Source organism: Carya illinoinensis, chromosome 5, assembly GCF_018687715.1.
Source record: "Carya illinoinensis cultivar Pawnee chromosome 5, C.illinoinensisPawnee_v1, whole genome shotgun sequence".
In the NCBI taxonomy this organism is placed as follows: domain Eukaryota; kingdom Viridiplantae; phylum Streptophyta; class Magnoliopsida; order Fagales; family Juglandaceae; genus Carya; species Carya illinoinensis.
The window spans coordinates 37,493,710-37,521,256 of NC_056756.1; the positions used below are offsets into that span (position 1 = coordinate 37,493,710).

General features: G+C 33.5%; 1 protein-coding gene and 1 long non-coding RNA gene across 3 annotated transcripts; both read right to left on the reverse strand.

Moving 5' to 3' along the window:
• Window positions 1-3,401: 3,401 nt before the first annotated feature.
• On the reverse strand, window positions 3,402-8,425 carry LOC122311292 (acyl-CoA-binding domain-containing protein 1-like). 2 transcript variants are annotated; one of them, XM_043125797.1, is made up of 6 exons: window positions 7,703-8,425; window positions 6,827-6,932; window positions 6,609-6,709; window positions 5,354-5,445; window positions 4,109-4,206; window positions 3,402-3,889 (listed from the first exon to the last, which is right to left on the reverse strand). In XM_043125797.1, exons 1-6 carry the CDS (start codon window positions 8,176-8,178, stop codon window positions 3,710-3,712), a joined length of 1,053 nt encoding a protein of 350 aa, XP_042981731.1. In that variant the 5' UTR covers window positions 8,179-8,425; the 3' UTR covers window positions 3,402-3,709. The 2 variants fall into 2 exon arrangements, with proteins under 2 accessions (XP_042981731.1, XP_042981730.1); XM_043125796.1 differs by having other exon boundaries at window positions 6,609-6,712; window positions 7,703-8,421.
• Window positions 8,426-20,631: 12,206 nt separating this feature from the next.
• On the reverse strand, window positions 20,632-22,030 carry LOC122311566. The gene is made up of 2 exons (XR_006242810.1): window positions 20,937-22,030; window positions 20,632-20,759 (listed from the first exon to the last, which is right to left on the reverse strand). It is a non-coding gene; the product is annotated as an uncharacterized LOC122311566 (long non-coding RNA).
• Between the last annotated feature and the right edge of the window lie 5,517 nt (window positions 22,031-27,547).

The following is a 27,547-nucleotide window of genomic DNA, read 5'->3' on the forward strand; positions in this document are numbered from 1 at the left end:
TTTAATTAAGCCAAACAAAATGCTGACTCCCAAAAGTAGAGGGGTGTGATGGTAGATGAGTTTAAGTCTATAGTAGATGACTCCTAAAATGCCCAAGGGTGTTAAACCAATTGGTTGTAAACGAGTTAAGAATTTATTGGTTTGGATATTTGACCATAAGATAATTTATCATAAATCTATTTGTAATTTTGAATTATTTATATATTTATCCTTATAGTACATATAAAATTATGTTAATTTAGTCAAAATTAATATATAGGTCGACTCAACCCACTTATATGAAATAGGTTAAATAAGTTGATATGATTTGAAGTTAGTCGTTTTCAAATTAACTCAATACGAGTTAATTATAAACATGTTATGCAGGTCAAATCATGCCACCCGCTTTCATATGGATCATATTAAGATTTTAAAGTTTGACTCGTTTAATTAAACGTATTATGTTGAGATTATCCCATATGATGGATTACTTGACACATTACATATTCAACCCACGGCACGAATTGCCATAATTACTATTTGATTATGCTTCTCATTCTAGTTTTTTTTTTTTTTTCTTTGGAGTTAACAGCTTTCTATGATATTTGTTTGTTTCAAGTCAGACACTCCTATTTGTCTATTTCAAGTTAAAAGCAATAGATGGAATATGATATTATATCGTATGTTGAAGAAAACCACATTGAGCCTTGGACACAACCTGTTATCTATAGTAAGGCTAAAAAATTGACAACGTGTTCAAAATCAGGTAAGGACTAATTCAATGAATCAGACGATTCTACAAATCAAATCGGACAAAATTTCACAAACTTAATCGGCTAATTTAGAACAATTTTGAATCTATTATTTCAATATTCATAAAAAGAAAAAAGTGTTAAAAATCATATATAATACAATTCAAGAATTTAATATATTTATTAAAAATTATAAAATATAAATTCATTGATTAATTTCAATAGAACAATATGATATGAATTGATATAGTTTTAATAAACATATAACTCATGTATTTTAACCTTAATTGTCAACAATTTTTTGCCTCATATACGAAAAAGAAAAAGACGTCAGTTACAAGCACATGGAAAATGTACTAGTTTATGCATAACCACAAATTGAGAGCATCTTAAAACCGGTCAGTCTATTAAATCCCAAATAACAGCCATCGAAAGAGATATTGACAAATAGACTCCTCATTGTAATTCCCGTGTCCTGCAGACTAGATGAAACCCGTTTTTCCTTTTGACATTTCTGCTACCCGACGTACGTCTGCTTCCACCAACCCAAATCTCAAATCAGAAATGGTAAAAAAATGAAATACATCCAGCAAAAATAATGAGTCGGGGAAAACGAAAAATGGACCAGCAAGGGAGCTTGTGGCGGCGTCGATTTGCTACACTTAGGTGGAAGAAGCGAGCTCCAACCAGCAGTTGCCGCAACAACCCACCACCCACGTCGCCGCCACCATTTTCTCCATTATCGACACCATTTTTTTGGCTCATTTACCAATTTTTCTTATTCAAGATTTATTCTCTATAACATGTTATTATGTGGACGTTTATTTTGTATTTTTGATTTTTGAAGGAGCATTTGTTCATTTTCGTGCTCCAGCACCTGGTTTGCTATTAGCTTCATAATTTGTTCATTTGTGTGTACTTGTTAAAAGGAAAAAAAAAATGGTCATTTTTGTGTAACTAAATATTAAGCCACATTCTTTTTAGCTCATTCATAATTTCTTTAGAATTATTATTGAAATGATTCGTTATGATCTAATTTAATAGACTTGGGAGATGAAGAACGTTCAAGATTTTGAAACAATAGGATGTGGTAAAGTTAGAAAACAAATTGTCAACGTCGATTTGAGGTGGGTGACTCATTTAATGTCATCGTAGAGATTAGATGGGTCTGGTAAGGAGTTGACGGTGAGAACAATGCCCCGATGGTGAACCAAAAGATTGCTCATTGAAACTCGTGGAAGAATAAAAGGAAATGGGAAGAAGGAGAGATGAAGACAAGGGAAATGGAAATGGGAAGAAGACAAGGGAAGAAGAAGAAGAAGAGATGAAACCGAACTCAATTTTGCCTGTAGTGTGAACTATGAACGCAATAAAGGAGCTTTGAGATTTGGCCTAGAGGTGGTAATATGTTACATGACTCATTAATCTAATATGAATACGACACGATAATAGTAGGTTAGAATTTAGTCTTAACGGGTTCGGGTCAAAATGGGTTGACTCGTTAAGACACGATTGTTTAATGGGTTGATAATGAGTCACCCAGTTATGACACGTTATAACTAGTTATGATACGTTAAGAAAGTTAAAATTACAATTATACCCTTATACCTAAAAGTAAAATTGTTAGAATTTCAATTTCAATACTTTTATTATTTGGATTGTAATATTGGACTTATAGTTAGCTTTATAATTTTTATATATATTGCGATTTTAAAATTATATAAAATTATGCTAAATTTAATCAAGTCAAACTGTTTAATTTCAAACCTATTCAACTCATTTACATAAACAGTTTGAAACGGATTATATTTTATTGTGTTAACTTATTTCATAATATTCACTAATAGATCAAAACAGGTTGACACGACATGACCCGTTATATTAATGGGTCGTGTTAGGGTTTGAAATTTTGATACGATAAGCTTAACGGGTCGGATTAGGGTTGAGTTATATAGTATAATATACATGCTTTAACATGACCTGTTAACACGATTTGACACCTGATTTGTAAAAGGAAGAGAAAGAGGAACAGGTTTCGATTAATTAAATCATCTAGTGTACTGTTCCCTCTTTTGTGCATGCTTGCTTATGTGGAACACTTCAATTGGATGCTGTCTATTCGTTGCAAAGCTGCCCTCCCACAAATTTGATAGAAAACACTTATTCATCTCCTAAAATTTTCATTCAACTAAAAATATAAAAGAATTTCATGTTTTATCTTTCAATTTTTATATGATTTTTATTAATACAATAATTAAAGAGTTAATGTATGTTTAAGTCTATAATATTTCTTTTACAAGAAATTTAAAACAAAAAACTTAATTATTGGTCGACTTAAAAATATGTACCATTTTGAATTAGTTAGAATCGATCCGCCGATTGAAACAGTTAAGTGAAAGATCAAATAATTTCACTAAAATCGCTTAGGTTTCTTACCAATGCAATTTAAATTGGCTGAATCGAACCGTTTTTTCCAGCACTGCCTACTGGGAAACTGCTATTGTTAACCACCCAAAAGATTACTGTCCTTAGTTAGTTATTTCCTTTTTTTTCTGTAACTTGGTCACTTCCCATCCGTTCTGAATGTAACATGAAGCATATACATGTCTTTCTGTCTGCAAGAGTTATAGTTTGTAAAAAATCAAGCCATTTTGGTCGGAGGGGGAAGGATGAAATGTGAATAAAGTTTCCTCTATTAGAAAAAATATTTACTACCGTGAATTATACAACCGCCGCGTAATCACTTTAAAAAAAGTGAATAAAACATGAGACCTACATGAATAAAATTAGTTTTTTAATAATAGACTTCACTCTTTTTTAAAACAATTACACGGCATTTATGCATTCACGGTTATATGTAGAATTACTCATTTAAATTCATCTGACAGGCATAAGGGTTATACATATACATATAATACATCCACAAGGAATTTGATCAAAAATAACTTGAGGAAGAAACCAAAAGACTAATAACCTATTCAGTCAGTCTGCTTCTCCGCACATTTCATCCAAGGCCAGTTCGCCTCACACAGATCAGAAGGTGTGTTGCCATCATTGTCCTTTAAATCTGTGTCTGCATTTTGCTTCACAAGAAATTCAGCAATGGCTTGTCTCTCACACACGACAGCATAATGCAATGGGGTTTGGCCATCATCGTCCTTCCAATACAGAATGAAAGAGACAATTTTAGACGAAGTTGAAAAGCCAAAGTAGCAACTAGACAGAACTTAGAAGAATCTTTAAAACCCAACGGTGCATAAGAAATGACACACGGAGATGAACTACCCTTGCATCCTAAATGGATAATGAACTAGTGTGTGGTAGGTCTTAGGTCTGTCTTGCCCGGTAAAAACAAGGTATTTAGAATTTCCAATTACCTTGGCATTTACAGTAGCATTCCTGCTAACCAGTAATTCAGTGATGTTAAGGTGGCCGCGATCTACAGCCCAGTGCAATGGGGTCCGGCCCTCGCTATCTGCAATTGACTTAGGCAAACTGTTTTAGAAGGCAGCACAAGTTTTTATAAAGAGAGTGAAACACACATCAACATTGAAATGAAACCGTTGAAATTGCCTACAAAGTTTCATTAATTTGCAGCACAACATTGAACTTCTTAATTTAAGCTACCATACAACATTCGAGTGTCTCAAACAACTACACCAATATCTTTACCAAGCTTGTTTTAAAGGTTGCATCAGGGCTACAAAAATGCAAGGATATCTAAAACGACATGATTAAAAAGAAAAAACAAACTGGAAAATGAATAATGAAAGGAGAAAGAAAAATAAGTGCACCAATAAATGATAGATGAGCCTGTAAGCAGAAACTATGCTATGACTGAAGAGCCCAATCCAAATAGAACTGAGTAGACTATGCGGCAAGTCAATCACCTTGATTGGTTTTTGTCATGATTTCATAACCTAATAAGCTAGTGATTGCTAGTTCTTTTAACTGATGCTTAAGAGAAATTCAAGTCTGTTCTCAAGTAATTTGAGACAGCCAGTTGAGTCTAATATGCAATTCTATGGCAACGTCCAAGATTCTTAACATCCACTATAGGATTATTAACAGTCAGTCCAGTCTGTTCCCAAGCTTTAGCTTTTAATTTTTATCTTTTTTCAAAGATGAGGAATCCCGGAGACCATGCAAACACAAGATGCCTTCTGTCCAGTTAAAACCCAGACTCAAGTAACGTGCCCATATCACACAGATAAGGTAAATTTTTGGCTTTTCATCGATGGGATGCAGTACTTAGAAATTCATCAAAATGTTCAAACCCCTTAGACCTCGAGGAGCATACTGCCAAGACCAATCAATGGCCTTACCACTTGAGCCAACCCCTAGCGGTTAGCTTTTAGCTTCTTATGCAATTAAGTTAAAAATCAACTCGGTCTGTTGGATTACCCTCTTTTTTTTTTTTTTTAATAAGTAACTCAGTCTGTTGAATTACCAAAAGAGAACCTATTGGAAACATTGGGAAAGCCTATAATCTCCACAAAACCCAAAATTGAATCTATGCCATGGAAATACCATACAAAGTTAATAATGGAAACAGCCACAAAGCTGGGGGGGAAGGGGAAGAGAAAGGAGGAAAAGAGGGGGGGGGGGGCTGTCAGGAGGACCTTTCAGATTTACTGAAATGCTGCCTTCAATGCACTTAATCAAATTATCTGCTTCTCCTTCTCTGGCAAAGGCATGAATAGCATCCATTTTCCTGAAATTTAAAGCAAGGAACTTTTAGCTCAGCCAAGAGAAAGAAAGAAGTACCTTTAAAATTTATATAGATAATTTATTTCTTTCAACATATGGCATCTGTTGGCGAAAGAAAGTTGTTATTAAGGAACAGTTAATACCAGTAGGAGTTATTTAAAAATTCATGCTTTGCAATGCTAAGGAGAAGTATTGCATAGCTCAATGAAGCACATCCATAGACATAATAAAAGACATCATGTTAACTGATTACATACAGTATGAATTCCATAAAACTACTACATGTTTCCATCAGTAATAAGAAAGACACCTCTAAAAAGCCTTATCAGTTGCTAAACAAGACCAAACTGAATCATGATACTTGTGCCCCATCACAAACTCCTAGGTCAGAGATGATTTGCATCAAAAATAATATTTGCCTTCTCCTACTCATACAAAGCCTATCCCGTAAGAAGTCATAGACAATATATATAATATCCAAATCAGTCTAAAAATTTAAACTTTTGGTTGGTTAGAGTCTTCAACCTAAAGCAAAAAAGAATAATTGACCACCCTGGGAATGAGAATCATTCCTTTTAAATTCAAAACAAGAAGTTAGCATTGTAAGGGCAGCATATCTCTTTACAAGACCAAGAAAAAGGATTTATTAAAGGCCCTCTCTCTGCATACAAGTCAATAGAACACTACTGTCCAGTAATAAGAACAGATGCTAAATATGGATAGCCCAACCTTTTTTCCCCAAGAGCAAGAAACAAGAGAATAAAAATCACTTATAATACAATTGCTTTTACTTATCAGCGGAAAAAAAAGAGACATCAATCATCATCCCCATTATACTAGATCACTGTAGAAACTACAAACTCCAGGACCTATTTGTGAAAAGACTTCAATAAGACCCTCAGAACCTGACTGGCAGCCAAAGATCATGGTTGGGTATACATAAAGCCACATAAGGGATTCTTAAATTAAAAATATAAGCAGCCTCCAGCTGAGCCAGATCAAACCCAAGCCAGGACATACATACTGATGCTCTAGGATTGCTGTTTACATAAACACACAACCACTTAAGCCAGACATCAAACCACCTCCATGGCAGAACTTTCTTTTCTATAAGGGCTTAAGATATACTGCTAAAGCTAAAACATCAAGAAGTTCCAAGAACCTTACGACTGATTTCCAGATTCTTCCTCATAAACAAAAGTGCTGAAAACTGGTCCCATTGGTCCTTTAGCATCCATACTTGGTGCATTGCCTTCTCCACGTTTGCTCTTCTAGTTATCATGAGTCAAGAAACCATGACAGAGGGGAAAAGAAAATCAATAAGGAGTAAGCACGTGCAAGACTACCAAAAGATCAGCAAAATGGGAAAACTCATAGATTCTAACCAGAGTTAAACCATCCAACCAAGAAGGATATAGCTCTGTAACAATATCAATGTACTTCTGCATGGCTTCTTCTGGAGGCATAGTACCCAATTTCTGCCATGCTTGCCTACCAAACAGCAGTCAGCAAAATATAAAAATACCAGGAAAAAATAGAAAACGTAATTTTATACGTCTAAATAAATATGATTGTGATTTATACTTCTAAATAAATATATTGTACAGGCAAAACGGAAGTCTGAAGAACGGTACTGCTTTCTACCACTATGTTCGTTAGGAGAAAGGGATGTGGAGGGGAGAGGACAAGATCACCGATGGTAAAATAAACATCTTTCTCAATCGTTCTATTGCTTTTGAAACTCTCCCAAAAAAGGTGATTCCATGCTGAACTTGATTTGATATCAAACGACAGAGTCTCACATGACCTCGGTTTATGGTTGACAGAAAAATTGATTATTCAGATTTCCTCCATACTAAAATATTTTGACTGAGATCACTAGGTACATGAACATTCAACCAGTTTGAGAGTATCACTCGAGGAAAATTTATTTGTGACGAAAAAATTAACATGTACCTTTGTCACATGAAACAAACACAGAAATTTTACTTAAAAAGAAGAGTAAAGAATTCATTATACTACGTGCTACAATTCTAATTAGGCAACGTCAGACATAACTTACGATTGAATTGTGCTATTAATTCACGTTTCACCTACTTGATTAGCTATATATTCCCTCATTCCGGTGCTCGTGCAATTACATTCCGCATAAAACCCACAACACCAACGTATTTAAAAGATAAAACCCAAATTACCCATTCACCTTACCCATGCAACCAAAAGGAGAAAAAAACAAGGAAATCACAAAGATAACACGATACCACTTGGCCCGAGCCGTGATTTTCAAAGCCGAGGGCTGTGGCGAGCTACAAGGGCCCTCGGTGGCAATCTTGTACAACCCGTAGAGCCTCAACTGCAAGTCGTTCGAGACCTTCTCCGAGAGCCGATCCGCCGCGGACGCCGCCACGAACGCCGTGGCCGCGCTGAAGGTCTCGTCCAGCTCCGTACTCTCCACTCCCTCCCAGTCATCGTCATCATCGTCTTCGGCATCGCTATTGGGCACGCTGTCGTTCCTGATGCTACCCTGCTCGGCGACGACCGAGTCGGTATCGTGGAACGGGACCAAAACGGCACCTTTAGGGTCGTCGTGGATGTCGGGTATTAAGGAGGAGCGGGAGAGAGATAGGTTTTCTTCTTTAAAGGCGAGCACAATGGAAATGAGCTTGGCAACAAGGAAGGAGAAAATGAGGCCAAGGACAATGGATTGGACGAGCTGTTGCCAGTCGCCCATCATCATGATTGTAGGAAGTAGGCTGTCGAGCGATGAATTAACAAGAAGCCTAAACTCAGAAATGTGAAATGGGGTATGATGTGCGAGAGATAAACCCTAGAAATTGAGAAAGATAATGTCTGTCAGTTGGTCAGCCAGAGAGAACAGAAAATCTAGAGAGTCTAGAGTTGCGGTAACAATATGCGATGGGGAGAGAGACAGAGATGAAAAGGTCAAATGGTCAATTGCCTTTCAAAAAGGCAATCATAAAGGAAGAGTTCGGTCGGTCCGGTTCAATCTAAGAGGTTTTGTGATCAGATCATCATGCTTATTTGATTCAGGATTTTTTCACTTTGGACAGGACTTACCTCTCTAAAGATCGGGCGGTCCAGTTTCATTCTAGACGGTCTGGTCTTGTCAGTCCATTCGATTCATCATAATTTTTTTTTAATTTAATAATATTTTATTTAATATTTATGTAATTATATTATAATATATTTAATATATATAATATATTATTATATATATTAGTCTTTTAGTATATAATAAATTAGTAATAGTTATTAACTTATTTATTATAACTAATAACAAATTATTACAAATACTATAACTAATAACTATATATAATAATTATAATACTATATGTAAGATACTATTACTATATCTCTTCAAACCCACACATTTATTAATACTCTATGACACTATATAATACTATATTAAATAATAGTAATACTCTATGTAGTTATATTAATATTCTTTCTAATTATATTAAATGATATATTACTAATACTCTATGTAGTTACAATGATTTAATATTAACATATTACATATTAAGTTAACTATATTAATATTATTATAAATTATAAATATATGATATATTATAATTTATACTATAACTCTTATAATATGTTAATATATTAATATATACTAGTACTATATATTATAGTTAATAGTAATACATTAAAAAATATAATAATACATTGATACTAAATATATATAGTTATAGACTTATAATGATTTACCTATTATAAATTTATTATTAGTATAACTATATAATAGTATTAGTATTAAACTATTAGGAATTTAGTATAGTTATATTATATTAGTAATATTAGTTATGTTGAACCAATTTGGTAGTATAACTATATTCTACATTATTAGTATTAATGTAAATATTAGTTTTAGTTATAGTTATATAGCCTATATTAGAAGTGAGAGTCTCAGACTATATAATAGACTGATAATATTAGTACAACGGTATAAGTATACTGTATAGTTATATATTAGTATTAATTATAGTGATTAGTATAACTATATAATAGTATTAATAGTAGACTATTAGTATTAGTTATACTGTTATAGTGATTTAATATATTATAAATTCTATATTATAATTTATACTATTACTCTTATAATATGTTAATATATTAATATATACTAGTACTATATATTATAGTTATACATTAAAAAATATAATAATACATTCATACTAAATATATATAGTTATATTTATAGTGATTTAGTTGTTAACTTATTATGATTAGTATAAATATATAAATTATAATAGTATTAGACTATTAATATAGCTATATATTAGTAATATTAGTTATAGTGAATCAGTGATTTTGTATAACTATATAAGTATTAATCATAGTGATTAGTATAACTATACAAATTATAGTATAGTGATAATTATAAGTGATAATATAGTAATAGTCTATTAGTATATAGTAATATAGTAATAAATTATAATACTATTAGTCTATTAGTATATAGTAATAGTTATTAACTTATTTACTATAACTATTAAATAATTTAACATATATACATATAGTATACTATGATATATATATATATAAATATATTAATATATATATATTAGTATAAATATAATATTATTAGTCTAATAGTATTAGTATAACTTTATAAGTAGATTGTATAGTTATATATTAGTATTAATTATAGTGATTAGAATAACTATATATTAGTATTACTTATAGTGATTTAGTATAACTATATTAGTATAACTGTATAAGTATAATAGTATTACAATAGTCTACATCAAACTATTAAACTATTAGTATTAGTATAAATATTAATATTAGTATTAGTTAATAATTATATAATTAATTTATATATAAATAATTATATTTTTTTATTATTTTTCATTCAGTCTAGTCCGGGGTGGGGGGTGGAAAACCACTAGACTGGGACTAGACCAGACCTATTTTGATCTGGTCCAGTCTGATCTACAAAAGGCCTATTCGGACCAGCTGAACTGTGATGACCCGCTTTTGCGTGTATTTTCACTGAATGGTTGTTTTTAATTTAATTAATATATTAGTTTATTTATTTTAAATTAATGTGTTTTAAATTGGTTTTTAATTTATTTGATGTGGTGTTTATTTTATTTAGTCATTTTACGGTTTTTAAAATCGTTTTCGGCGAATCAGTTTTGGTTTCCGGAGTGAGGACTGGACCTCATTTCTTTTCTTTTCTCTTTTTCTTTTCCCTTTTTCCTTTTTCTTTTTCTTCTTTTCTTCTTTTCTTCTTTTTCTTTCTCTTTTCCTTTCCGGTTTCCCTTTCCCCGTGCGTCCTCCCTCTTTTTTCTCATTCCCGTTGCCTCCACTTTGACCGGCCGGTTCTCCGCCGTCCGGCCACCGTTTGGTGCGCCGTCACCACCATTCTCTTCCCCTTCCACCATAGATCATCCCCACCAATTTTCAGAGCCATCGGACCAGCCGTTAGCTTTCGAGAGCCGCCGGAAGTTGCTGCACCTGCTCTGTTTTCACCCTTGTCGCCGGAATCTTCTTCAGCCCAGACCGCCGCCGTCCGGCCACCGTTTGGCTCGCCGCCAGTCTTGTTCGAACCCCCTCCCTCCGGCGCACCTTCCCACCAAATATCTCCCCCATCCGGCCGGCCGTTTGGCCGGAAAAGCCATTTGAAGCCCCACAATTTTTGGCTCGATCCGCCGCCGTCGCTCCACCTCCGGCCACCATTTCTTCACCACTTCATCACCGACTCCTTGCCGTCCTAACCCACCTATTTCCGGCCTCCAACGACCACCGGAACAGCTCCTACGATCTTGCTTTCTGATTTGAGTTTTCCGGCGTTTTCGCCGCCACCCACGGCCAACCACCACTTCCAATAGCTTCACAATCATCCCTAGACCATTCCCTATCAATCCTAAGCTCTAGTTTGTCCCCGTTCAAAAGTGGGTAATTTATTACCTACGGACACAGTGTAAAATACACTGTTACGTTGCTTTTCTTCCGCCGTTTGCAACGCCGCAAGCTTTCTAAAAATACCATATAGCGCTGTAAGTATTTTCCAAACCCTATTTTCAGATTTAAATATATATCGCTCATTCAATTTATTTATTGTTGTTGGTTGTTGATTCCGGACTGAGTCCGAGGAGTTTCGGGGGTCGGATGGATGGAGGACGGAGTTGCCTGTTTATTTGTTTTATGTTGTTGGATTATTTTATTATGCATTGTTATGGCATTACATGGTGCATGCACGCGTGTTTGTGGATTTATGTGAAAAGCCTGTGTATTGGAGTAAGTGTATTGCGGGTGCGTGTGTATCACGAGCCCAAGCCGGGATGGGTTATTATCTCGGTGGAGCTCCTCTGGTCACTCGGGAGCGGAATAAACTGAGTGATGTCCCCTGAGTTGTCGAGAGCGATGACGGGAGCGGGGCTAGGGGATGCTTGGCTACGAACGCGCCGGGCGCGGAACCGGGCATCGCCCTACTCACCGACTCCGTGGCCCTTCGCTGGCGAGGGCTAGAGGATGCTTGGCTACGAACGCGCGGGGCGCGGAACTGGGCATCGCTCGTTAGGTGTCACATGCGTAGTGGTACTCTGCGGTGTGGCACTGGAGCCAGGGTGTGCGAATGACCCCTAGGGGAGGTCATGGTGCATACGGTTAAAATTGGATAATGGTTTGTGAGGCCAAATGGGACTTTTGGCGTGGGCCAGATGGACTTCTGGCGAGATATTGGGCCAGATGGACTTCTGGCGAGATATTGGGCCAAATGGACTTTTGGCGGCCAAATGTGACTTTTGGCGTGTTTTTCGGAAAGGATATGTTTTTGAGCCAAATGGGATTTTTGGCGTGTGTGGAAAAAAATTATGTTTTATGGGCTTTGTGCATTGGGCATGTATCATGCATATTGTTTGAGTCCTATGTGTTTTTATCTAGTAGCGTTTGGGTTTACTTACCTGCGGAACCATTTGTGGTTCCGTAGCTTTTGGTGCAGGTGATGAGGATGAGGAGGAGGAGGCTGAGCCCAAGGATGCGGCTCCGCCGGGTTGCTGATGATATGTTTTATATTTGTTTAAAACTGTATTTGTGGTTTTTGTAATATTTTATTTATGTATGTTTTAAACAGCCTGTATTATGTTAAGAAAAAAATTCTGGTACTTAGTTATATGACTTTCGTTATCCGCTGCGTTTTTCTTGTGCACACTTGTTGCCTTTGCACACACTTGGCACCCGTCGATGGGATGGTGACCCGGGTTGTCACCATCCGGACGTCTCGATTTTCCCGTGTTCGGGCGTGGGGAATTGGGGGCGTCACAGGTGGTATCAGAGCGGTTTGGCTCTGGGTAAAACCACATGTCCCGTAGGCAGTACCAGAATGTTTTTTTAAGTTTGTGTTTTAAAATTATGTTAAGTAAAGTTGTTATTTGATTTGTTTTATTTGTTTATCTGTTTGAGCTTGTTTGCTTTTTTTTATTTATTTGGTTATGTTTTTGCATGCTGGTTTCTTTTGTTTCTTGCTGTGTGATGTTGGTTTTGGTTTTTGGTTTTATGATGGTTTTATTTGTCTTTCTTTAACTTGATTTGATTTTATTTGAATTGCAAGTATGTTGTTTATTTGTTTTGTTTATTTTGTTTTAAGTTGTTTTGTTTTGTTTTGTCCGGTGTTAAAGTGGGATTGAGGATTGTGCTATGGCAGGAGGACGGTACTATTGAGAATGTCGTTGAAAAAAAAAAAAAAAAAATTCTTAGTGAAGTAGGGTTGAATTTTATAAAGGTGGGTTACTTTCATAATATTGTGGCTAGAAGGGAACGACATGGATTAGGCAATTTCTTGGGAGTAGGAATGTAAGTTGCAACTAAGGAGGGGAGTTAGCTTTAAGTCGCTTAAGATGGTTGAGGTCTTAGGTTTTGCAGAATTTATGTAATGAAGCTATAGAATAGGAGAGTGTAGGTTCAACGAACTTTAAGGATTGGTTTAAGATAATTTTATCTAAGGTTTGAGGCCTTATAGATTTTAGGAAATAAGATTTTGGTAATTAAGGTTTTAGGTTCGACAAGCTTTGGGGGAAATAATTAAATTTCAAGTTTTAAATTTCGCTGATTCGGATGAACATTTTGGTGGCAATTGGGGTTTTAAAATTTACAAGTTTTAAGGTGAATGTTTTGGATTAAAGCTATCAATCTCGAGGATTTCAGAAAATGATTTATTATCCGTTAATGTATTAGATTTTAAAAGTTTTGGGAGCCGATTGTCCTATTATGGGGTGTAAGCTCATTGATCTTAGAAATTTTAGAAATTATTCTTATTTGATTTAAGGTTTTAGAATTACAGAGTTGAAGGACCAATTTATAATAAGAGTTGACTTCTTAATTTTACAGACTTGGGGTGTTAGCTTGATCCACTCTGGAGAGTGATTAGTTTGCAACCATTAAAATAGGGTTGATCAGAGTTTAGTTAATAATATGACATTTTTCTGGGGTACATTTCTTTGAGAATGGAAGGTAATGATATAGCTCATATACTTCTTTGAGGATTGTAGATATTGACTTAGTTCAGAAAATGACTATTGTTAACTCGAGGTTGTGGTAACCGATTTTAGGAAATGATTTTTGTCGGTTCGGAAGATATGGACCCATTGAGGTTTTGGAAGCAATAGCTTAATTGTTGGTATTGAATTCGATTGAAGTTGAGACCTTATGTTCTAGAGACTTTTGGGAACGGATTATTAGCAGGTTTAAGGTCATTTTCTGTACAAAGTTTTAAGCGTTAACTATTTGCTTATATTAAGGGTATAAGTTAAGCAGATATAGGAATGATTCATGTTGATTTGCGGATATAAGTCCAGATGATAGAAATAGTAGTAATGGATTACTTGTACGTTGGAATGACTATTGGTTTCGGCTAAGGACGTATGAGATTGACACATGATAGTGGTAAATCGATTGGAGCGTTCAGTCGAAGCGTGTTACTCAATGGAATGTGGGTTGGCAATAATTGTTATAGCTCGAGGTTATAGTGACAAGTTTTAGGATTGGTTCATACCGAGTTGAGGATAATAGATGATGCAGGTTTTGGGAAATGAAATTTTGTTTATTTTGAGGATAAGGTACGGATGTTGGAAATGGAAGTGATGGATCACTTATACGTTAGAATGATTATTGATCTTAGCTAAGGGTACATGAGATCCATTTATAGTGGTGGTGAGAGTGTATGGATTTCGGAGAGTACAAATCCTAGTCTCTTTTTGGCTTGAGAGAAGTGGCTTTGGTGAGTACTGAAATGGATTAGATGTGATAGTATTAAATTCAATGGATTTTAACTTCGAGTTCTTAGTGAGTTGATCAGAGTGTACAGTTGAAGTGGGTTACCAATTGGAGTGATAGTTGGCATTTATTGTGGGGACTATCTTAGAGAATTAATTGTGACTTGAGGTCACACAGGAATTTAAATTTTGAGGCTATACTTTCTTTTGGAGTTTGAGTGTCCAATTGGGAGAATTATATACATTTTATTTAACTAGAAGAGAGATTGTTGAGTCGCCATGTGTAGTGGTTAATAAAATCTTGAAAGTGGAAGTTTGGGAATCACCGGTGATTAGCCTAAACAGGTACGTAAGGTAATAAGCAGTAGAAGTCAGGAGAGTAGTGCCATAGTTTTGATGGATTGGAGGTTTGAATAGCATGGCCTATCTTGAGATTTAATTTTGTATGCAATTGAAGGAAATAGTCGTGCTAATATTAGGGTTATGAGAATAGGAGTAGGTAAGTGAGTTTATAAGAAGGGTTTATTAAGGTTATCGTGAATTTAATCGTGGTTCGTAGTGAATTTAGTTATCTCTAAATTAGACGATATTCAGAATTTAGATGATGATCTTGAAAGTGTAAGTTGTTAGGTAGGAGTTATAGGTGCTTTATTAGTTGGTCGGGACGGATCCGAGCCTTTTGTTCTCAATCTTAGATGAGATTGGCGTATTGGTGATAATGTTGCTTGTTTTTAATTTGGAAGTTGCAATTGATTGATATTGTCTTTTTGTTGATGATCATGGGTGTCATTGCGGAATTTTGATTTGATTAGGGTAGCTAGAGATAATTGAAGGATAGGAGTGAAAATTCATGATTTTGGGAGACTATATTTTCTATCAAAATGTGATAAAGGATTTTCTTGCTTTCAGGTGTTAAGAGTTAGCTTGTATTCAAGGGTGTTAATTTATGAGGATATAGTCTTTTTGCATTTTGGCGGGTTATCAGAGTGCGCACGGAAACGTGATTTTTGGAGATAGTTAGGTATTTAAATTTTGTGCTGAATTTGGGTAATTAGTGACGACTCGAAATTTCGAGCAGGTACTTGTAATTGGAGAGTAATATTTTAGTTGTGCAAATGATGATTATTGATGGTTTATTTTGGAAGTGACTATTAGATTACCAAGATATGGTGATTTCGGTTTACGTGGCCGATTTAAGAGTTCTAGACGTGATGCATTTCTGGGAGATTAGTGCGAATATGATGGAGTTGCTTATAGGAGTATTTTTGGGAAGTGCATTCTTCATACTTGTGTGGAAATGGTTGATGGTATGATTTTCTCAAGTATAATCGGAGTTGTTTATGGTATCTTTTTGGCGCTGGTAGTTGATCTTGCAAAATTTCGAGGACGAAATTTGTTTTTAAGGAGGGGAGGATGTGATGACCCGCTTTTGCGTGTATTTTCACTGAAGGGTTATTTTTAATTTAATTAATATATTAGTTTATTTATTTTAAATTAATGTGTTTTAAATTGGTTTTTAATTTATTTGATGTGGTGTTTATTTTATTTAGTCGTTTTACGGTTTTTAAAATCGTTTTCGGCGAATCAGTTTTGGTTTCCGGAGTGAGGACTGGACCTCATTTCTTTTCTTTTCCCTTTTTCCTTTTTCTTTTTCTTCTTTTCTTCTTTTCTTCTTTTTCTTTCTCTTTTCCTTTCCGGTTTCCCTCTCCCCGTGCGTCCTCCCTCTTTTTTCTCATTCCCGTTGCCTCCACTTTGACCGGCCGGTTCTCCGCCGTCCGGCCACCGTTTGGTGCGCCGTCACCACCATTCTCTTCCCCTTCCACCATAGATCATCCCCACCAATTTTCAGAGCCATCGGACCAGCCGTTAGCTTTCGAGAGCCGCCGGAAGTTGTTGCACCTTCTCTGTTTTCACCCCTGTCGCCGGAATCTTCTTCAGCCCAGACCGCCGCCGTCCGGCCACCGTTTGGCTCGCCGCCGGTCTTGTTCGAACCCCCTCCCTCCGGCGCACCTTCCCACCAAATATCTCCCCCATCCGGTCGGCCGTTTGGTCGGAAAAGCCATTTGAAGCCCCACAATTTTTGGCTCGATCCGCCGCCGTCGCTCCACCTCCGGCCACCATTTCTTCACCACTTCATCACCGACTCCTTGCCGTCCTAACCCACCTATTTCCGGCCTCCAACGACCACCGGAACAGCTCCTACGATCTTGCTTTCTAATTTGAGTTTTCCGGCGTTTTCGCCGCCACCCACGGCCAACCACCACTTCCAATAGCTTCACAATCATCCATAGACCATTCCCTATCAATCCTAAGCTCTAGTTTGTCCCCGTTCAAAAGTGGGTAATTTATTACCTACGGACACAGTGTAAAATACACTGTTACGTTGCTTTTCTTCCGCCGTTTGCAACGCCGCAAGCTTTCTAAAAATACCATATAGCGCTGTAAGTATTTTCCAAACCCTATTTTCAGATTTAAATATATATCGCTCATTCAATTTATTTATTGTTGTTGGTTGTTGATTCCGGACTGAGTCCGAGGAGTTTCGGGGGTCGGATGGATGGAGGACGGAGTTGCCTGTTTATTTGTTTTATGTTGTTGGATTATTTTATTATGCATTGTTATGGCATTACATGGTGCATGCACGCGTGTTTGTGGATTTATGTGAAAAGCCTGTGTATTGGAGTAAGTGTATTGCGGGTGCGTGTGTATCACGAGCCCAAGCCGGGATGGGTTATTATCTCGGTGGAGCTCCTCTGGTCACTCGGGAGCGGAATAAACTGAGTGATGTCCCCTGAGTTGTCGAGAGCGATGACGGGAGCGGGGCTAGGGGATGCTTGGCTACGAACGCGCCGGGCGCGGAACCGGGCATCGCCCTACTCACCGACTCCGTGGCCCTTCGCTGGCGAGGGCTAGAGGATGCTTGGCTACGAACGCGCGGGGCGCGGAACTGGGCATCGCTCGTTAGGTGTCACATGCGTAGTGGTACTCTGCGGTGTGGCACTGGAGCCAGGGTGTGCGGATGACCCCTAGGGGAGGTCATGGTGCATACGGTTAAAATTGGATAATGGTTTGTGAGGCCAAATGGAACTTTTGGCGTGGGCCAGATGGACTTCTGGCGAGATATTGGGCCAGATGGACTTCTGGCGAGATATTGGGCCAAATGGACTTTTGGCGGCCAAATGTGACTTTTGGCGTGTTTTTCAGAAAGGATATGTTTTTGGGCCAAATGGGATTTTTGGCGTGTGTGGAAAAAAATTATGTTTTATGGGCTTTGTGCATTGGGCATGTATCATGCATATTGTTTGAGTCCTATGTGTTTTTATCTGGTAGCGTTTGGGTTTACTTACCTGCGGAACCATTTGTGGTTCCGTAGCTTTTGGTGCAGGTGATGAGGATGAGGAGGAGGAGGCTGAGCCCGAGGATGCGGCTCCGCCGGGTTGCTGATGATATGTTTTATATTTGTTTAAAACTGTATTTGTGGTTTTTGTAATATTTTATTTATGTATGTTTTAAACAGCCTGTATTATGTTAAGAAAAAAATTCTGGTACTTAGTTATATGACTTTCGTTATCCGCTGCGTTTTTCTTATGCACACTTGTTGCCTTTGCACACACTTGGCACCCGTCGATGGGATGGTGACCCGGGTTGTCACCATCCGGACGTCTCGATTTTCCCGTGTTCGGGCGTGGGGAATTGGGGGCGTCACATGAACCTCACCCCTAATGGAAACAGAGAATTTTAGGCCACGGAGCAATGGAATGCACCGTATTTAAATTTTAAAATGTGTTTGAGAGTAGGGCTTATGTAGCTTCCAAGAATGTGATCCAATCATGGATGGAAGAAGTCGGATCCACAAATTGATTGGATCAAATGGGACCTAGGCTATCGAGCATGTAAAGTGTAGTCAATCTCTATATAACTCTCTTTCCCCTATTCAAAATGGTCAAATCACATGAGAGCTCTATTCCCAAGCACAAGATCTGATTTTCGATGAAATAGATTGAATTATGTGAGAGATTCCTCTAAATCCGGGCGAGCACATTTTCGATCGCCGATCAAGTTGCTACGATTATGTGGGAGCTCCTCTAAATTTGGGTGAGCAAAGAGATCTCTAAATCCGGGCAAGCAACCAAAGTCAAACCCCATGCTAATAACAATGCTCACACTTGACCTAGCAAAAGTGTTCGTAGCCCATGAATAAAGTGCTCCTCATGAAGGTTGAGCAATAATAGCAAGCACTTTGCTCGAATGTAAGCTAAAGGGCTTGCATTAAAGAGGGTGAGTGATAGTACTAAAGGAATGCTTGCACTCCAGAACGGGCAAAAACTACATACCACTCGAAGAGCTAGCAAAAGTATCCGACCTCGTGCTAGCACAAGTGCTCATACCCGAGGTGAGCAACAACAGCTCACACCTCGGGGCGGGTATAAGGTGTCTCATTATGCTAAGCAATATTATCTCGCACTCAAACAAAAAGGTATCTCATCGGGGTGTGCAAATAATACTCATCTCGAATGGCAACCAAAAGATCTCGTCTAGAGAAGTACTCCTCCCAAAGGTGAGCTTTCAAAAAAAATAATATAGTGATATTTGCAAAAGTGCTTATCCCGAAGCATGCAAAAGTCAAAAGTGCTTGGGGCAAGCAACAACATCTCGCACCCGTTGGGCAAACACTTTGCTCGTATTACATGACCAGATATCATACTCAATGTCTATAAGTATTTGACTTTCGATCAAATTGGTTGGATTACATGGGAGCTCAACTCTCAAGCATGTAAAGTGTACCAAATCGCCAATGCTATCCAATCAAGTCCACACAAAAATTCCCACTAAAAATCTCTATCTCGGAACCAACAACATAGCTCACGCTATGGTCAACAAATAAACATGGCTTTGCCATTTCTCTATAGAAGAAGAAGTTTGAAGCATAAGGAAAAGAGAAAGAACAAAAAAATGAAGAATAAGAAGAGGGTAGATGGAAAGGGGAGATTGCAAGAGAAGATGAAGATGCAACTTGTTCTAAAGATTTCTAGTTGTTATCAGTTGATTTGATTTGAATCGGGATTTTTTCTATCTAATTCAATTTATTGTAGGAATAATTTAGTTAGTTCGGATATGTGGTAGGGGTATTTTGGCCTAATCCAGATTTCTTGCAGGGGCACCTTGGTCGAATCAACATCTACAACAATGACATTTCAGCCCAACATGCATCTATAGAGGGACATTTTGGTCCAAGTAATCATATGAGTTCCTACCAGGTAGGATCTATACTCAAGTCTTTTATTTTGTGTACGTGTGTTTGTATATCTATAGTGATAATATAAGCGGCAATCCGAAAGCTACAGTGTTAGGAACAGTAAATATTTTATTTCTCATTTTACCCTTAGTTTTATTTGGCAATTACAGTAGTTTACATTTTACTTTTATTTCACCGACATTTTTTTTGGTCTTTCTGCCTTCCCACCGACAGTTTGGTTTTTATTATTGTATTTCCGATTTTGCCCTTAATTTTATTGTTTACTTCTTTCTCCTTAGTGTCGTTTTGTTTTGCTGGCTTAATGTTTTTGTCTTTTTACCCTTAATGTTTATCTCTTGATCCGAGAAAGTGAATCGAACTGTAGTTTAAATATCAGCATTTGTTTCATTTCGTCTGTTGAGTTCTCTCGTGCGTTCTGCTCTCTCGTTCAGGAATTGTAGGTAGTTTTTATTGTTTTTACCCTTAATGTTTATCTCTTGATCTGAGAAAGTGAATCGAACTGTAGTTTAAATATTAGAATTTGTTTCATTTCATCTGTTGAGTTCTCCCGTGCGTTCTGCTCTCTCGTTCAGGAATTGTAGGTACGTTTTTATTGTTTTTCTTAGTATTCTAAAAATTAACTGTATTGTGTGAATGAATTTGTTACATTATGTAATTACATGATATGCATATGTATTACAGCAAAAAAAAATTGAAAGATAAAAACTATATTTGCATATTTACATCTGTTTTTACATAGAGTAGAGCCAACAAAAAAAATTAAACCCATCAAACAAATTCGATCTTTTGAAATTTCATCTTCTGATTTCTTCGTATGTGCTGAGAACACAAAAATAAAAAACCGCAGTTAAGAGTAAAAAATTAAAACTCGATTCCAAAATTTTTGAAAAAAAAAAACTCTCGGATTTAAAAAATTCCCTCTTAGATGTGAAAAATATTTATACTGATAATATATATCAATACCCCAAAATAATGCACAAATGAAAAATATTTCACCTTCTGGCATGGTCGTGGGCTGCCACGGGTGGCCATTTGCAGCGGATGTGAACTGTGATGCGAGGGAGATGCAACAAACAATAGATCCAACCGAGAAACCCAGAAATATCCATCAGGAAAAACAAAAAGTTTGTCCAACAAACAACAGATCCAACCAACAAACCAAAAATATCGATCAGATAAAAAATTTAAAAATAAAAAAAATAAAAAACCCAAACAGAGTGCCTTAATACACACAATGGTGAAATAATATACAAGTGAGAAAGATCTCACCTTCCGCCGTGGTCGTGGGCTGCTACGCGCGGCCATAGGTAGCGGATCTTAGCCACGATGCAAGAAAGAACCAACAAAGAACAAATCCAACCAAAAAGTCCGAAAATATCCATCGGAAAAAAAAAAGACCCAAACACAGTGCCTTAATAGACACGAGATGCCGAAATATACAGAGAGAGGCCGTGAGGGATAAGTTGTTGTACAGATCTAAAAAATCCAAACATCAAACAACAAAATAAGACATAACAAGAACAAGATAAGAGAAGAGACAAAAACAAAAACAAAAAACGACAAAGAAAATCAAACAAAAATATATTTGTTCAGATCTGAAAGTAAAAACAAAAAAAATTAAAAATCGTAAAGAATAATCTTGATCTAGATGTATAAAAAAGCAACAAAAAATATGTGAAATAAACGGTTCACATCTGAAAGCTTAAAAAAAAATTATTATACTGTAAAGAACAATCTAAATCTAAACAAATAAAAATGAACAAAAAATAAATCAAATAAACGCAAGATATGAGTAATGAGGACGAAAGTGTAAAAGATTAAAAGGAGAAGAAAATACAAATAGAGATCAAAAGAGAAGATGAAAGCTTTAAGAGAGAGAGAGAGAGAGAGAGAGAGAGAGAGAGAGAGAGAGAGAGAGAGAGAGAGAGAACGGCAGCTGAAACGGAAAGGGGGAAAATGAGAGAATTGGTGTTAAAGATGCTTATATAGGGTTGTCTAGGGTTAGAGTAAAAATTACTTTTCTGCCCCTGTTGTGTTTTGTTTATTACCGGATTAGGATTTAGATTTATTTACTTATATATCTAGATATATGTACATTTATTTGTATACAGACGTTTTAATTATATTATATATATAAATATTTATATATTTATAGTTATATTATATAAATATTTATATAATTATAATCATTTAAACTTTTATTAGATTTATTTACTTTCAATTATCTAGACTTTTAGTCATACTTATATTTTTTATAATTTTAAATAATAATTTTAAAAATAATTTAAATAGTTATGGAAATATAAAAAAAGAAAATTAATTATAAAAATATTATCATACCCACAAAAAAATTATGTAAATTTTTGTTTAAAATATTCACTAGAGTAATATTTCAAAAAATAAGAAAAAATATTGAATAATTAAATTTGTAAATAGAAGTAAAAAATATTTACTGAAAAATAATAAAGAAATATTATTTTAATATAATAGAGAAAAGATAGATAATGAGATATTGGAGGTTTTTGAAAAATGAGTAAAATTTAGAGAAAATTTTTCAAAAATGTCATTTTTTCCTAAATTATAAAGAATTTTATGACAAATTTAATGTGAATGCCCTTATAACATTACTTCTTTTTTTTTTTCCAAATTTGTCTATTTTGCTTTTTTTAAGATTTTCATTTGTTTATTCATCACTTAAACCGTTTATATGTTAATATAAGATTAATTTTGAATATTACTTTTTTATTAATATTTTCTTCTAATCATTTAAACTTTCTATTATATTTATTTACTTAGAATTATCTACATTTTTTATCATATTCATATTTATTATTGTTTTAAATAATAATTTTAAAAATAATTTAAATAATTATGGAAATATAAAAATTAAATTTAATTATAAAAATATTATCATACCCACAAAAAATGATTTAATTTCTTGTTTAAAGTATGCACTAAAGTAACAATTTAAAAAATAAGAAAAAATATTGAGTTGTTAAATTTGTAAATTGAGGTTAAAAAATAATAATAAAAAAAGAATAGAGAAATATTATTTTAATATAATAGATAAAAAATACGGAATGAAATGTTACAAGTTTTTAAAAAATAAGTAAAATTTAGAAAAAAATTTTAGGAAATCTCATTTTTAGTTAAATTATAAAAAAAATTCTGGAAAACTTAATGTGAATGCCTTTATAAGATTACTTTTTTGTTATTTTCTCAAATTTTTTTATTTTGCTTTTTATAGGATTTTGGTTTCTTTTTTTTCATCATTTACACCGTTTATACATAGTATAAAATTAATTTTGAATATTATTTTTTTATTAATATTTTCTTCTAATCATTGAAACTTTTTATTATATTTATTTACTTTCAATTATCTACACTTTTTATTATACTCATATTTATTATAGTTTTAAATAATAATTTTAATAATATTTTAAATAATTATGGAAATATAAAAAATTTAATTACATAAATATTATCATACCCACGAAAAATGATTTAATTTTTTGTTTAAAATATTCACTAAAGTAACAATTAAAAAAATAAGAAAAAATATTAAGTTGTTAAATTTGTAAACAGAAGTAAAAAATAAAATAAAAAAAGGAATATCTACACTTTTTATTATACTCATATTTATTATAGTTTTAAATAATAATTTTAAAAATAATTTAAATAATTATGGAAATATAAAAAATTTAATTATAAAAATATTATCATAGCCACGAAAAATGATTTAATTTTTTGTTTAAAATATTCACTAAAGTAACAATTAAAAAAATAAGAAAAAATATTAAGTTCTTAAATTTGTAAATAGAAGTAAAAAAAAATAATAATAAAAAAGAAATAGAGAAATATTATTTTAATAGAATAGGTAAAAAATAACAAATGAAATGTTTGAGATTTTTAAAAAATAAGTAAATTTTGGGAAAAAATTTGATATAATGTCTTTTTTAGCTAAATTAAATAGAATTTTACAAGAAATCTAATCTCAATACTTTTATAATATTATTTTTTTGTTACTTTCTCAAATTTGTTTATTTTATTTTTTATCAGATTCTAGTTTCTTGTTTCATCATTTGCAATGCCTATATGTTAGTATAAGATTGATTTCATATTTATTTTCTTCATTTTGTACTATTTACTATTAAGTAAAATTATTTTCCCCTGTTGTTTTAACTTTTTGAAATTTCCTGCTTCAGTTTTGGCATCTCAATTTGCATTTTGGGTTTCAACTTGAACAGGTAATCTTTTTTAATATTAGTTCTTTTGAATTAAAGATTTATGACAATTTATTCAGTTATTTATTTATTTAGTTATTTCCTTATACATAATATTTAATTGTTACAGACTAATTTACAAAAAAAAAATGCATTACAATAAATTTTAGGATTGATGGACAAATAAACTTAAAATAAAAAAACAAGAATAAAAATTTACAAGAATATTAAAATTTATAAAACTCAATTTAGTTGCAGAATGAGATGATTCAACGTGCTGTAGACCCATAAATATTCAACTAATAGAGGTACAAAAACTTTAATATTATCTCCATCGGTCCTGTCCAATATGGGCCTGCACTAGAATGACACAAAAAAAAAAAAAAAAAAAAACAAATCCATAACTTATTTTGTTATTTATATCTGTGTAATATTTTTGCTGACAAATTTTTGTAACTTAACTAAATAGGTTAACAATACAACGAAGCAAACGTGCATCGCACGTTGTACCTCAACTAGTATATATATATATAAGTAATGCTATCATTATATTTTTACTATTTACTATTATTTTTTTACTATCTTATGACCGTATATTATTTGTTATATTCTATTTGTTGGTCAATCATTAGATCAGTCAATAGATTTTTAAGAGAATGATAATAAAAAAATAATATATATATTATTATTCTTGTAAATATATAGTAATTTTAAGGTCATAATTATATATATATATATATATATATATACGGTTAGAATTTAGAATTCCACTTTCAACTCAAGGGAAACGAGAAAGTACTTGTGTGTTGTTGATCATGCTACAGATTCCTTTCTATGTGCGAAAGATACTAAAAACTAAATTGCCATGCTACCATTCTATGTGCTGGCAATGTTTAATTTTACAGTCATTAAATCGAGTTTCTCTAAAGAGTCAAGCTGGCGAAGTGATTTGTACTGAAATGATATTTACAGTTATAGAATGTGCAGTATCACGTATTTTTAAAAAAAAAATAAATAAATATAAGATTCATATAAATAAATTAATTTTTTAATATTAGACTCTCATCCTTTTCAAATGGAGCCTGCAATGCTTGCACCACTCATTATTGTATGTAGCATTATTTTTTTTACTTTATATCTTTATATATATAAAGTGGCTATCTAACGGAATTTTATTGGTTTAACGGTTTTTGTTGTTTTACCGTTAAAATTAACGCCGTTAGTTACATGAATAAATTAAAGTGGCTCTCTCTTTTTAAAAGTTCTTAATTTTTTAATCTCTCTCCCCAATCACTTATGAATAAATTCATAATTATTAAAATTCATGCAGCATGCATGATCCTGTAACCTATGCATTGATGATCATTTATTTATGAGGTATATTAGATATCTATATATATATATATATATTCTATTATATATATCTATATAAATTATATAAATATATATTCTATATTCTATTATATATATATGATCTTTTATATAAATTATAATTTATATATCAATTTATTTATGTGATTTAAAATTTTTATTCATTCCTTATATAAACAAAGAGAAATGTAAAATAATTAAGTTTAAATATATTTACCAACTACATTTACGAATACAATTATCCTAATAAAATATTATTTATTTATCAATTTAAATTCATTATGAAACATTAAAATCAAATAATAATATCTTATAAAAACCTTAGTATTTTATTTCTTTATAAAAATTATGTTACTTTTTAAAAATAATTGCTTTATTAAATTAAGAAAACGTGTCTTTACTGTTAACAGTTTATCTCCTGTGCTGCACATGTTTGTTTCAAGATTCTTTTTTTTTTTTTTTTTTTTTTTTTTTATAAATTCTAAATGCTTTAAAACTGATTTAAGTCTATCTTACTATTTGATGTTAGAATTTATATATTTTTTTTCTAAAAATATTACATTATTATTCAAAATTTTTTCCTTAATAAAAATAATATTTCTATACACTGGACAAACGTCCCTTGGACGTTGCCCAACTACTAGTATATATATATAGATATATATATTCTAACTACCCGGCCCAATAATTCTAAGATTTGAATATTGATAATTTTTATTGGACGTAAATTATATTTAATGATATCGGATAAGCTCATGAGCAATAAATTATTAAATTTGATTAGGAATTTTAATTAAGCTCAATTAGATTAAATCTCATTTATTATATATTGAACAAGGGAGATTTATTTTCGAATTTAAAAATCGATCATTAGAAATTTATTTCAATTTATAATAATTACTGATTAGAGTCCCTTATGCATTCTTAGTCACTGCCAATTTTATATTTAATAAATTACTAGATCATGTTTTTAAATTCAAACTCTCTTCTTGAATGATCGTGACCAAGTCTAACTTGAACTTGAACTCATCGACACTCTCTTCCAAATCTTTCTATAAATATCTCCATTCCATGTGTTCTTTAGAAATAAAACTATAAACCTCCATAAGTGCAACGGTCAAACTTAAGATACCCAGTCCAGTGCCGTAGGTGTCCCTCTTCCACCATGCTAATAACCGACTGCCTCATTCCTGTCACAGCATCCCTTACGTTTTCTCTCTCATTCTGGTTCACGTAATCGATTTCATATCAGAAATATTGGATTAACGTTGCGAGGTAAGTAGCTTGTTCATAAATTAAGATTAACATTCATTAGCTAGTTATATTTATTATTATTAAAGTCAGTTATTTCGAAACTAATGTTTATCTACCACACAGTTAATTAGACAACCATTCATATGCATGATACTAATGCAGTTTCAAGGTGGATGTGCAAATCATGGACTCAAGCATGTCCACCATAGTATGCTGGAATATTATCAGCAGCTCCCCTTGTGGCTGTGGGACGTGGGACCGGTGCACAATCTCGCACACATACTTAAGTGTGTTGGCCAATCAAATCAGTTAGATTAATCAGTAAATTTAGATAAATTAGTCTTGCATAACATGGGCATCAATATGATCAATTATGATTTTAAGCTCAACATGAGATATTTTATGAAAACCTTATGTTAAGTATGGTTTTCTTATTGAATTATCAACTAATTTTAGTTTGTTTTTATATTGTAAACTACTATAGGTTAGAATATTTATGAAGGTAGAGATGCAGGACGAGACTTAGTCTAGAGAGGTGCGACAGTGACATAGATCATATATAGAGATTTTAAATTATGCTTTTTAGAACACATATTTTGAGAAATTTTAATAAATACTTCTACTCACTCTCATTTATAATTTTAGTATTTTAATTCAAAACGACTACTTATTATAAGAAATATTTGTACTTCATTTGGAAAAAAAAAATAAAGTATTTTTAAATTAGGTGTAGCAGTAGCACTCCAACTTTTCCTAAAA